This window comes from Mastomys coucha, unplaced genomic scaffold (genome assembly GCF_008632895.1).
Source record: "Mastomys coucha isolate ucsf_1 unplaced genomic scaffold, UCSF_Mcou_1 pScaffold15, whole genome shotgun sequence".
Taxonomy (NCBI): domain Eukaryota; kingdom Metazoa; phylum Chordata; class Mammalia; order Rodentia; family Muridae; genus Mastomys; species Mastomys coucha.
In genome coordinates this window covers 133316732-133328913 of record NW_022196897.1, presented here as the reverse complement: position 1 = coordinate 133328913, position 12182 = coordinate 133316732, and the positions used below count along the sequence as shown (strand labels likewise).

The window sequence follows — 12182 nt, the reverse complement described above, 5'->3', positions numbered from 1 at the left end:
GAAAGAAAGAGGCCCGAGGTAGCTGACCACCAGGGCGGCCAGACCACGCGAGTCCTGCGCGCCTCCAGAGGCCGCCCCGGGACTTAACTGTAACGGGGAGGGGCCTCCGGAGCAGCGGCCAGCGAGTTAAAGGTGTGTACACAGTTTTTCTAAATAGGACAGCGCTTTGCAAATTGGCTGTCACCTGCTTGTTGTTTTGACAGGGAATGGGCACTGAAAGGGAGGAAACCCGAGATAAATAAATCTGGCTTGCCTCGGCTTTGCGGGGCACCGGGGCGGTACGCGCCTTCGGATGGACAAACAGGGTGCTCGGGGCGATGAGGAGGGGCGGGGCGGGAGCAGGAGACCGGAGTTTCTCCGAGGGTGGCCTGATCCCGGGGCTCTGGGTCCACGGAAGACTCCCCGTGGACGCAAAGGAAGGGACTCCACCAGGGCGCCAGCGCGCCTGCTTGCAGGTCGGGGTTCTTGGGAGTGGAGGGGACAGCGGGAGATGGGCTAGCTCGGGGCGCCCAGTGGCAGGTGCGGGGCGCCAGCCCTGGCTTCCTCTCACCTAAGTGTGAGCTGATTATTCAAATGGGCTGCCCGGGGTCTGGGGATTGGAGGCCCGAGCCAGCGCACCGCGCTATATCACCAGCCGCTCACGTCATTGCGGCACTTGTCCGCTGCGCGGTCCACACCTCCTCCCCCTCCTCTCACTCCCCCCCCCCTCACCGCCCGCCCCCGTGCTGCTAGCTTCCCGCCGCCTCCCGGCAAGCTCGACACTGCCAGCCTCAGCCTGCACCGGCAGCCCCGAGAGCGCGGCGCCCGGAGTGCAAGCCCGACGGCGAGTCTCGGGTTCCGGCCTCCAGGGTTCTTCGGCCCCCTCCTCCTCCAGCCACCTTCCCGCCCACTCCCAGCTACCTCCCACGGCCGCCGCGGGAGAGAGAGAAAGAGGAAGTGGAGCCCAGAGACAGGGAGAGAGGGGGAGCGCGAGAGAGGGCGGGAGGGAGGGGACGGTGCCATAGCTGACTTTTTTTTTTAAGAGGGTGGGGGTGGGGGCTGATTGCTGGTCGTTTGTTGTGGCTGTTAAATTTTAAACCGCCATGCACTCGGCTTCCAGTATGCTGGGAGCCGTGAAGATGGAAGGGCACGAGCCATCCGACTGGAGCAGCTACTACGCGGAGCCCGAGGTAAGCTCTCGCCTTTGCCAGGGAGAAGTGGGGTGACAGCTATCTCTGCGTCCCCAGCCTCCGCACGCTCCCTTCACCGGTACCCGCCCCCCCACCTCTAGCCTTCCTGGACAGCCGCCTTTTCCGCCCTCCTACTCAAATGGGTCTCTTTTTTATACGACACACTGTTAGCCTTGAGATAATATTAACTTTGTGATCAAATATTGACTTGCGGCGCCTCCAAATCCTCTTCGTGGCCGAGCCACGCACTATCCTAACAGAGTTATGTTTGGCAGCGCGCGGCTGGGGAGGGGTGGGAGGTCGGCTGGCGAGGGGGTGGGGAGCTGGAGAAGAGAAGGTGGGTAGGAGTTGGGGACAGAGGTGCAGGCAAAGAATCAAAGACGAGTGGACAAAGAGAATAAAAGTTTGTCGCTACGAAGCCGGGACACTAACAGGTCCTAGCCGAGTTGGCGGTCCCTTCCTTATTCCTCCACGCGATGCCTCCGGCTGCTCCCGGACTCTGTGTAGGCACTGCGCTTCACACCCCTGTGACTCAGGAGTGGGGTCCCGGTACGAAGCCCCAGAATAGTGGACACTGAGATGATTTCCACTTTAGACTGCCCCAGTGACGTTCCAAAGGTGGCTTTTGGCGACCAGGCGTAGTAGCAACGGAGATTTCCGGCCTCGGTGCTGACTCAGTGTGCTGGTTTGAAGAGCCCCTAGGGAGAGTAAAATACATTTGGGGTGCCTCACTTGTTGATGGTCCAGGACATTGAGGTTCTAGAATCTGGGCGAGGCTGAGCCTCAGGCCCAGCTGACCCTAGGGCGAACGGCAGCCCGCTGACCCTGACCCGAGGGCGATCACCTTTCCAAAAGGCTCTCTTGGGGGGTGCCCAGGCGTTGGTTCACTGGGACCCCGGGGAAAGAAAGAAATCCCAGAGGCCTGCACGAAGGCGGGGGAACTGGGTCCAACTGGTGGGTGGGAGGTTCGGGAGAGCTCAGCCTCGGTGCTAACCTGTCTCCTCCCCGGGCTCTGTCCGCAGGGCTACTCTTCCGTGAGCAACATGAACGCCGGCCTGGGGATGAACGGCATGAACACATACATGAGCATGTCCGCGGCTGCCATGGGCAGCGGTTCCGGCAACATGAGCGCGGGCTCCATGAACATGTCATCCTATGTGGGCGCTGGAATGAGCCCGTCGCTGGCTGGCATGTCCCCGGGCGCAGGCGCCATGGCGGGCATGAGCGGCTCAGCCGGGGCGGCCGGTGTGGCAGGCATGGGACCTCACCTGAGTCCGAGTCTGAGCCCGCTCGGGGGACAGGCGGCGGGGGCCATGGGTGGCCTTGCCCCCTACGCCAACATGAACTCGATGAGCCCCATGTACGGGCAGGCGGGTCTGAGCCGCGCTCGGGACCCCAAGACGTACCGACGCAGCTACACACACGCCAAGCCTCCCTACTCGTACATCTCGCTCATCACTATGGCCATCCAGCAGAGCCCCAACAAGATGCTGACGCTGAGCGAGATCTACCAGTGGATCATGGACCTCTTCCCTTTCTACCGGCAGAACCAGCAGCGCTGGCAGAACTCCATCCGCCACTCTCTCTCCTTCAACGACTGCTTTCTCAAGGTGCCCCGCTCGCCAGACAAGCCTGGCAAGGGCTCCTTCTGGACCCTGCACCCTGACTCGGGCAACATGTTCGAGAACGGCTGCTACCTGCGCCGCCAGAAGCGCTTCAAGTGTGAGAAGCAACTGGCGTTGAAGGAAGCCGCGGGTGCCGGCAATGGCGGAGGCAAGAAAAGTGCGCCTGGGTCCCAGGCCTCTCAGGCTCAGCTCGGGGAGGCCGCGGGCTCGGCCTCCGAGACTCCGGCAGGCACCGAGTCCCCCCATTCCAGCGCCTCCCCGTGTCAGGAGCACAAGCGAGGTGGCCTGAGCGAGCTGAAGGGGACACCTGCCTCTGCGCTGAGTCCTCCCGAGCCGGCGCCCTCGCCTGGGCAGCAGCAGCAGGCTGCAGCCCACCTGCTGGGCCCACCTCACCACCCTGGCCTGCCACCAGAGGCCCACCTGAAGCCCGAGCACCATTACGCCTTCAACCACCCCTTCTCTATCAACAACCTCATGTCCTCCGAGCAGCAACATCACCACAGCCACCACCACCATCAGCCCCACAAAATGGACCTCAAGGCCTACGAACAGGTCATGCACTACCCTGGGGGCTATGGTTCCCCCATGCCAGGCAGCTTGGCCATGGGCCCAGTCACGAACAAAGCGGGCCTGGATGCCTCGCCCCTGGCCGCAGACACTTCCTACTACCAGGGAGTGTACTCCAGGCCTATTATGAACTCGTCCTAAGAAGATGGCTTTCAGGCCCTGCTAGCTCTGGGCACTGGGGAGAAGGGCAGGGAAATGAGAGGCTGAGTGGAGACTTTGGGAGAGCTCTGAGGAAAACGTAGCCACCACACTTCGGGCCCCAAGGGAGCAGTCTGACCTAACTGTCTGTGTCCCTAAATAGATGGGCCACAGTGATCTCTCATTCTAAATAGGGAAGGGAATGGAAATATATATGTATACATATAAACTTGTTTTAAAGGAGCCTTTGGTCTCCACTCTGTAGACTACTGCTTCTCAAGACACCTGCAGATTTTGATTTTTGTTGTTGTTCTCTATTGCTGTTGTTGCAGAGAAGTCTGACTTAAACAAACAAACAAAAAAAAACTTTTGTGAGTGACTTGGTGTAAAACCATGTAGTTTTAACAGAAAACCAGAGGGTTGTACTGATGTTTAAAAGAGAAAAAAAAAAAATGATGTAAGAGTCTGGTGTAAATGACCAGGAAAGAGGAGAAAAATGCATCCCATTCTGGACATGGTGAAATCCAGGTCTCGGGTCTGATTTAATTTATGGGTTTCTGCGTGCTTTATTTATGGCTTATAAATGTGTGTTCTGGCTAGAATGGTCAGAGTTCCACAAATCTATATTAAAGTGTTATTGCCAATTTTACCCCTTGGATCCTTTCTTCTCCCACCCTACCCCACCACCACCCCCACAAGAAATTAAACGTATTCGTTGGTTATTGCAAGGAAATGGGAGGGAGGTGAGAGTTTGTTGCAGGGGTGTTGTGGGAGGCTGGGGGGTCCGTATTGCTGCTTACCCAACATTTTATTTAATAACATAGTTGACTGAATTTTCCTGTAAGAGCCACTCTTTCGTCCTCCCCATGTTTGTCCACCTAGCCACACCTCCACCTTTCCTCCTTAAATGCTTTTCAGAGTGAATGAGACACCCCTAAATGATGCATCAGCAACTACACATCAGTAGACATAACAAAATTGTTCATGGTCACTTTTTAATTTTTGAAGTTAATATTACTAAACACGACAACATAAGTTCTTGATGGGGCATCCCAGCATCTTTATTCATATCACTGTTTTTATTAAGGTGCAGAGTTGGAGACAAGGTCTCCTTAAATGGCCCTGACTGGCCTGGAACTCAATAGAAAGACGAGGTTTTGGTCCTGCCTCTGCCTCCCCAGTGCTAGGACTACAGACCTGTTGTGCCTCTCAGCCCAGCTAAAATCCAGTGGTTTTAGTTTTAAAGCCAGAAGTAAAAGCACTCTCAGAGTGCACATATGCCCATTTTCCACCTGAATTACTGGGAGATGTGCTGATGTTGAGACCCCTTGGGTTCTAAGGCTACTTAGGCTATGAGAAAGGCAGAAAGTCTACATGTTTTTTAGTCTTGGGCCTCCTTTATAAGTCAGTGAGCCTACATGGGATTTACCAATTTTTGGTGCCTGGCTCTACCCCAGCTACTTGAGGCATCCCTCCCCCTGGCCCTTCCTGTGGCACTGAGGCTACCTGGCTCCAGGTTGTGCCTGGAGGGCAGCCTGTCTCACTCTCACAGGTGATGGGTGTTGCATGTTTTGGGAAACCTTGCTAAGCTAGGGATGATGAGCCACCGAATCTGGAGAATTAGATATTGTTCTGGAATTGGTTTTAATTGCATAGTTAAGGGTAACCTCCAAATCTATTAAAAAGTATGCTGGGGGTGGGGAGATAAGGAAGGGCGCCCTGAGCAGCTTAGCAAATGACTCCCAAAGTACTGAAATCCCAGGGTTTCAAGAATGGTGTCTCCAGTCTACCAGCTACTGCAAAGCTGTCTGTGAGCTCGGGAAGCTTAAATAGGCTTCCCACAATGCTTGTGGCCTAGGGACTGAATGGGTATTTTGTGAGCCTCCAGGGAAATGCAAAGATTTCCCCCCCCCAAAAAAAAATCCCACCAGTCATTTCCACCTTTCTCCAGATTCTCCAAATTGATAGGTAACTCTAGAGGAATTTGGTTTTGCAAAAGGAGCCTTCTCACACTGATTTGCATTCCCCCCACCCCCGCCCTTAAAGATGTCCCTCCCGACCCGCAGTGCTACTTTAGGGTCATTCCCATGGAAAGGAAAATAAAAAAGTTAAGTTGGTTAAAAACCCAAGGAGCTATCAGAAGTGTTTCTACTACCAGACTGCTGCTTAGCCTGCACATCTTACTATGCCTAATTATATCAACCTGGAATGTCACAAGAACCTCAGCCTGACCTCCTCTCATAGCTTTCTGCTACCTTGCTCATCTCCATCCCTCCTCCGCAGGTCTGCCCTTCCATTGCTCGTGGGAGTGTGTGTATGTGTGGGAGTGTGTGTGTGTGTGTGTGTGTGTGTGTGTGTGCGCGGGCGCGCGCGTGTGCGTCTTTCCCCAACCCCCACCTCCAAAATCCCATTTTAACAAGCCACATTGTTCCTCAGAACACAAGGAAGAGAAATTGAAGGAGGAGGGATTCGCAGGCCGAAGCCAGCAATCAGGCCTTCTCTTTGCTGGGCCAGGACACACACGTCGCGAGCCTAGCCTGAAATGTGTTTCATTATCACATAAAAGGCTCCCGTGGCGAAGGAGCGGAGAGGCAGGGCCGGGGGCCGAGTGGGGGACAATGGAGACTGAAAGCGCTGCCCTAACCTGCTATGTTTCTTATCGCACGCCCATTGTTCGAGGGTCGTTTTAAACTACTTAGTGCGCCCCCCTCCACTGATCCCTGCCGATAAGATATAGTTCTGTACGAATACATAAAAAGGTTGTCGGGGAGCAGCGCCCTCCGAGGCTTTTCGGTCCTTCTGGTGTCTTCCTCACAGCCCACGTCAGTCCCCACCCCCACCCCCCAGTTCCAAGTTTAGGAGCTCCGGGATTCCTTCCCCCACCCCAACTCGATGCATCGCAGGGTGCGGCGGCTCTCCCCCTTCTCTTTTTCTTCCTGTTGCTTGCCGCCTTCCTCGCGCTGGGGTTTAAGCAACCGTGATCTGTGAATAAACAAAGTCAGTAAACAACCGAAAAAAACATTCTAGATCCGAATTCCAGGAGGGTAAACTTTTCATGCCACGTCACACTTCAGCAAATTTGCACAGATATTATATTGCCTCCCCCTCCTTTATTATTCTTTTTTTTTTCCAGGATCCCATTGTACTTAACTGAATTTTATAACGCTGATCGATATCTTGGTAAAATATTCATTTTTAAACTAGCGGGCAGTGAAATCTTTGCTTTGTGTGCTAAAGTCAACAGTCGCTCGGTTTGAGCTCAAATAAATGCAGGGATGCCTTGGCTGGGAGCAGTCCGCCGCCTCCCTCCGAGCGCAGGACGCTCCGACGCCCGCCTGCCCGCAGGCCACCGCAGGTAGGGAGCGCACCCACTCGGGGGCCACGCCCGGGCTCCCCGCACAGAGTCCGCCCCCCACTCGGGTCCACACGTCTACCCTCCCCCAGTCTTGAGCTAGCTCGCATGCCTCTGAGAGGACTGGGAGGTGCACCCAGCTCAGGGAGACCCAGGAGGTTGGGAAATAGTGTTTTTGCAGAGGGGTGGGAAAATTCGTGACTGCACCGCCACTGAGAAGAATCAGGAGTCTGGGAGTTTAAAACTCCCTGCAGTTTCGGATTTTGGTTCCCCCAGGCGATGAGAAACCAGGACTGGTCCCTGCAGCTAGAGATTCGAACAGAGAGCTGCTAGTTTCATAAGAGCTGGGGCGCGCGCGGGCTGGGAGAGCATGAGGGGGGCCCTTGGCCTCACAATCTAGGGTCGGGGACCGCCGGTTTGTGCTTGAAGCTGGGGGGATAAGGAGGAGGAGCGGAGGCCACAGAGTGCAGGGAGCTTACAGCTCTGAATGTGTTCTGTGCTGTTTCCCAGATCCCGGCAGACCAGGGTAGCTCCAACCCTGTGTAGGGAAAGGGAAAGCGCCTTCCTTTCCTAAAAAGCCGAGTCACTTTAGTTCGCCAGAAGCGGCGTTGGCTTTTTACGCTGCAGAGAGACACTGGGGTCACGAGCTGGGCCCTGGAGAGAAAGTCAGAGCGTGCCGCGGGGTCGTCTATCATCCCAGTCCCATTACAACCCAGTCGCGCCGCCTTGTTTCAGGAGTGATCCGGGGTGTTGTCCTTGCGCGTGTAGGGGTCGTAGAACAGGACTTTGGAAGACAGACTAGACTCAAGCGCTTCTTTCCGCTGCCTGCAGGAAGATGCCAACCTCGCCTCACTAGCTTCCACTGTAGCCTACTGAAAATAAAGTACCCTACACTTCTGAGGACAGGGTTCAGAAAAGATCTCTTTGGGGACAGAAATGTGGCACATCGATAGGCGATCGCTGCTCACCAGTGGGATGATTGTGGAGCGGGGAGAAAAGGGGGGGGAAGCTATCTTTACTGCTGCTGTCTACCTGCCCCGCCAAATATTTCTTAAACCCGCGTTCTCCGTGGGTCTTTGCCTTAAATGCCAGGCATTGGAAGAAACCCACTCCCAGTTGGGTTTCCTCTGTCACTGGAATCCACTCTAGGCTGCATTGCCACCTGCAGATAGTGAACCTAGTATGCTGACATGATCCAACCAGGGCATCTTCGAAAGTGGGGCCTAGGCACACCCTTTGGTGCTGCCCTGGTATCCCAGGCTGCTTGCCCATGTTCTGGACACTGGAAGCCAGCTCGGACGCCTCCGCAGCGCTCCAAGCTGGGGCTCTGCCTAGCGTGGCTGGTGCCTTCCCCAACAGAGATGGAGAGCCTGCAGGACGCAAGGCGAGGCTAATCGTTTTTAAATAATTAATGCTTCCCCATTCCGCTGGTAATGCAAGGCCTCGAATCCGTCAATTACTTGTCATTAGACGAGTGTCGCCCCACGGCCTTCCCTCGAGCCTTTGATGGCGCCGGGTCACCTAGCCCAGCCCACTTTACGGCAGAATTAAAAGGTGCCCAGCCTTTGAGAGCGGGTGCGGACTAGCCATGGCCCCTCAATTCTGTGAAGAGTTTTAAAAGAAAGACCCTCGGTGAAGAGATGTAATCTTTCAAATGGCCAATTTAAACGCTCGATCTTTATCGCTCTCCTCCTCCCGGCTTTATCCAGAAAAGGCTGTCCGTTGTGCTTTGGGGGGCTTTTAATGTGGAAGTGGGGCACGAGGGGGGGTGGAGCGAGAGATAAGGCTTACTTAATAGGGCGTAGGGGAAGGTGTTTGCCTCTGGACTTACCTGGAAATACCTTGAAGCCCCTCTCTTTTTTTTTTTTCTTCCCCTAAGTCTGTAAGCCTGAGGTATAGGGGTGGCTCCCTCTCTGGAGGAGCAGGTCGGAAGACCGTGCAAAAGCAAGGACCCCCTGGCTGATCCTGTTCTCCCCCTGCAAAATAACGGTATGTAACAAAGGAAATGCCAAGGATGTCCCCTATTTCCCCAGCTATTGTGGACCCAGAGGTGCTCTGCAGCCAGACTGGCTAAGATCCACACATAGGCCTCAAGTTCTGCTTCACAGGACAGACACCACCACCCCTCAAGATAAAAAACCCACCCTAGGAGGCCCAACTCGACTGTGGTGGCAAAGGAACAAAGATGCACACCTGAGGTGTCTGTTGAGCCAGGGATGACCTGGCCCTGGCTGCGGAACCATAGCAACCAAGGCCAGCCAGGGGTGCTCTAGTGAAATGGAATTTAAAAAGGGGTGGGCACCAGAAGTTTGCAACTCGATGTAATTTCTTCTGGCCACTGCCTTGCTAGGTCTAACAGGTTTTTGTAGTTGTTTTGTTTTTGACAGTAAGCAGAGATGGCAAAGTCTCAGGACCTATTCTATCCACCCTCTTTGAGCAAAAAGCTGCATCTATGCTTTCTAGGCTAAGAAGGCCTCTCTCTCTCTCTCTCTCTCTCTCTCTCTCTCTCTCTCTCTCTCAAGTGACCTTAGACTAGACTCCAAATAATGTTTTCTTTTTCTTTTTTCCTTCGTTCCTTTCTTCTTTTTTAAACATCATCTCACCCTAGGACAGGTTTTCCTCTATGGGGTGTGGGAAGGACGCAGGATGGAGGAAAATATCAGATGTGGAAAGAGAAAGGTGGAGAGCCCTTTGTGTCTGGCCCACCCGGGAGCTTCTGCCTGCTTTTGAGGACTTGCCCGTGCCCTGCTGTCCCAAACAGAAATACCAGCTTAGGATTTAAAAAAAATAATAACAATTTGAGAAATGCCTGTTCTAGATAGGTATCTCCGTATCAGAGCAGAGAAAATGAATAAGGAACTGATGTGTCCCTGACAGAGCTCCGTAGGGCTCTAGCTCCTAGTGGGCCTAGGCTCTTTTCCACAAAACTCCCGTACTCTCAGTCCCTCCAGGGGTCGCCTCGGAAGCTTAAGTCCTGGGGCATCTTCCCCATTCTGCTCCCAGCCTTCCTGCCCACTCTCTTAGCCCTTTTCTTTTCTTCTTTAAAACAATCATGTGTGTCTCTCTAGCTCCCTCCTCTCATTGTATTTGTTGATGACCTAACACGCTCACACCAAAAGCCACACACAGAAAACCAACAACGTGGGATGGGAGGAAAGACCAATTATGATGGAGGCTAACAAGCAGGGAACACCCAAGTAGAAGCTGGCTGTCTCCTGGGAGACTGATGGAGGCTTATTTTACAAGCTGTAATTCCTTCCCGGTCCCTATCTCCAGACTGGAAGTGATGCCTCCACTCCCCTCCCCGTCACCCCTGTGCCCTTGGGGCCCAGTCCAGCTCTTGCAAATTCTTCAAGGACAATCTCTCTGGACAGGTGAAGAGAGCAGAGGTGGTTTTCAAGTTTGTCTTTAGAGTGGCATGTTTAATTTTAACTCCGAGTCAGTTCATCTCAACTCTGAGACATCATTGTGACATCCACATGAAGGACACCTGGATTCACACTAAAAATCTACTACCCCCTGATGTGTGTTTGTGGTGTGTGTGTGTGTGTGTGTGTGTGTGTGTGTTTGCGTGTGCATGAGCATATGCACGAGGGTTTCATTTCACTGTTAGATAAGGCATCAGATAGCTAGGAGTGCAAAAAGAAACACTACAAATTAACTTAATTTCATGCCTGGATTTAACTCCATTTTGCTGGTTACCAAATGCCCCCAGCAAAGTCAGGTAAGGACCCCAGCAACACTATTTTTGACTTAACACATTTTTAGCCCGAAGGGACATGTCAGCAACACAAACCTGTGTAAAGAGGAAGTCCGGGTTTAATGCATTCACTGGGGCTTCACTGCCTACACTGGAATTTTGGAATGAGCCTTGTGTTGCTTTTAAGCTCAACTTGCATTTGTGATTCTGCTCATCTATGCTTAAAATGGTTCAGAACCATATTATTTCTCCATATGTGAATAGGTTTTTTTCTTCACTGTTTCATTTATTTGAAAACAATAAGAAATCTTCAAGAACATGGAGAGGAGTTTGGGGGCTGTTTGACCAGGAGTTATCTAGACCAAAATAGAATTGTCTGTGTGATTGTGAACTTGCTAGCTCCTTAGAAATACGATCTACACTTACAAATCAGACAGAATTATAAAATGAGTTCTCTTGCCCATTGCTTGCTTGTGTAAAGGAAAGCATTGATTTCCTAATATGAAATCATGAATGTTAAACGTGTGGTCCTTAAAACTATAGAATGTAATTTTGGGATTTTGGAGGAAAGGCTAGGAAGAAGCAGAGGCACGAGGAGGGTGGGTGGAGAATTGGAGAAAACAGAGGAAAAGATAACATTTTCTATGAAGGAACTGCTGTTGAGGGTGGGGGTGGGGGGAGTGTCAGCCAGGGCAGGACCTGGGCCGTACAGAGTTCTGTATGGGGGTAAGAAGCATCTTTAACAAAGAAATACAAGTTAGAGGGTATCGGAGCAATAAGAATAGTTGCCCAACATGAGGCTCTGGGTTCCACCTCCAGCATGGGGCAGAGAGAGGAAATATAATATAGTACTTCATCTTCTAAAAAAACAAACCATACAGTTCTACTAAAGTAAGACTGACTTCACCAAGTGCTCTCTCCACTTCTCCTGCTGTTCCGATCTACATCACTGAGCAATCCACATACTGAAAGAAATTGTAGTTTTCCTCTCTATGTCTGGATGGCTGAGAAGTTTTGCCGCCTTCCCTGACTTCCCGGAAGCCCATTCCTTGGCAGGAATCCCTCCCCTTTGTCATGTCACCATGCTGTTTCTTACTGTCACCGCCCAAACTATGTCACTCCCATCTTGCTTCTTTATCTCCCTATTCAGTCCCACCCCTACTGAGTGGAGCTTTCCATTTGCCACACACCCTGTGATGTGTGGTAGACTCCCAGAAGTAAGAATCCTGGAGTAACGAACACTCCTGGGGTTTAGAGTTCAGAACTCCCTCAGCACTGGTCTCTCCGATCTCTCAGAAGGCAGGTGATTTGCATTTCTCCTCAGTAATCTTTCCACTTCCCAAAGCTTTGAACCATCGCAATGCTTGGAGAACACTCCCCTCCCCCCCAGCTCCAAAGCAGTAGAGAGCCTGTTTTACACTGGAGTCTCCAAAGAGAAGAGATTTTCTGAAGGGGAAGGTTGGAAGGAATGAGGGAAAATAAATCTTGGGGACTGTGGGACAGGACAGCAAAGATGTCACCACTTGTCCTAGTTAGGGTTAGGGTAGGAGTGTCCCAGGTTACACTCACTAGTTTTTTTAAAACAGGATCGGTTCTTCAAAGCCAACCAAGTCTGGGCTTTTTTTTTTTTT

The 12182-nt window shown here is 52.6% G+C and overlaps 1 protein-coding gene and 1 long non-coding RNA gene across 4 annotated transcripts in view; both read left to right on the top strand.

Moving 5' to 3' along the window:
* The first annotated feature begins 234 nt into the window (after window positions 1–234).
* Window positions 235–4148, top strand: Foxa2 (forkhead box A2). 3 transcript variants are annotated; one of them, XM_031373679.1, is made up of 3 exons: window positions 235–455; window positions 1100–1169; window positions 2192–4148. In XM_031373679.1, the coding sequence occupies exons 2-3, from the start codon at window positions 1101–1103 to the stop codon at window positions 3500–3502; spliced, it is 1380 nt and encodes a 459-aa protein (XP_031229539.1). In that variant the 5' UTR covers window positions 235–455; window position 1100; the 3' UTR covers window positions 3503–4148. The 3 variants fall into 3 exon arrangements, with proteins under 3 accessions (XP_031229539.1, XP_031229538.1, XP_031229540.1); XM_031373678.1 differs by lacking the exon at window positions 235–455 and having other exon boundaries at window positions 1010–1169; XM_031373680.1 differs by lacking the exons at window positions 235–455; window positions 1100–1169 and adding an exon at window positions 1529–1718.
* A 2567-nt stretch (window positions 4149–6715) lies between these two features.
* The window catches only part of LOC116092410, a 78419-nt gene continuing 72952 nt past the window's right edge, over window positions 6716–12182 (top strand). The window contains exon 1 of the long non-coding RNA XR_004119255.1: window positions 6716–6854. This is a non-coding gene — a long non-coding RNA (uncharacterized LOC116092410). The remainder of the gene's footprint in view (window positions 6855–12182) is intronic.

What these genes read in the sequence shown, in the direction of transcription:
- Foxa2 (XM_031373678.1), top strand. Translation starts at nt 1,083, where the DNA reads ATGCACTCGGCTTCCAGTATGCTGGGAGCCGTGAAGATGGAAGGGCAC. An exon ending in GCTACTACGCGGAGCCCGAG is followed by an intron (nt 1,170 to 2,191) that starts GTAAGCTCTCGC and finishes CTCTGTCCGCAG; the next exon opens with GGCTACTCTTCCGTGAGCAA.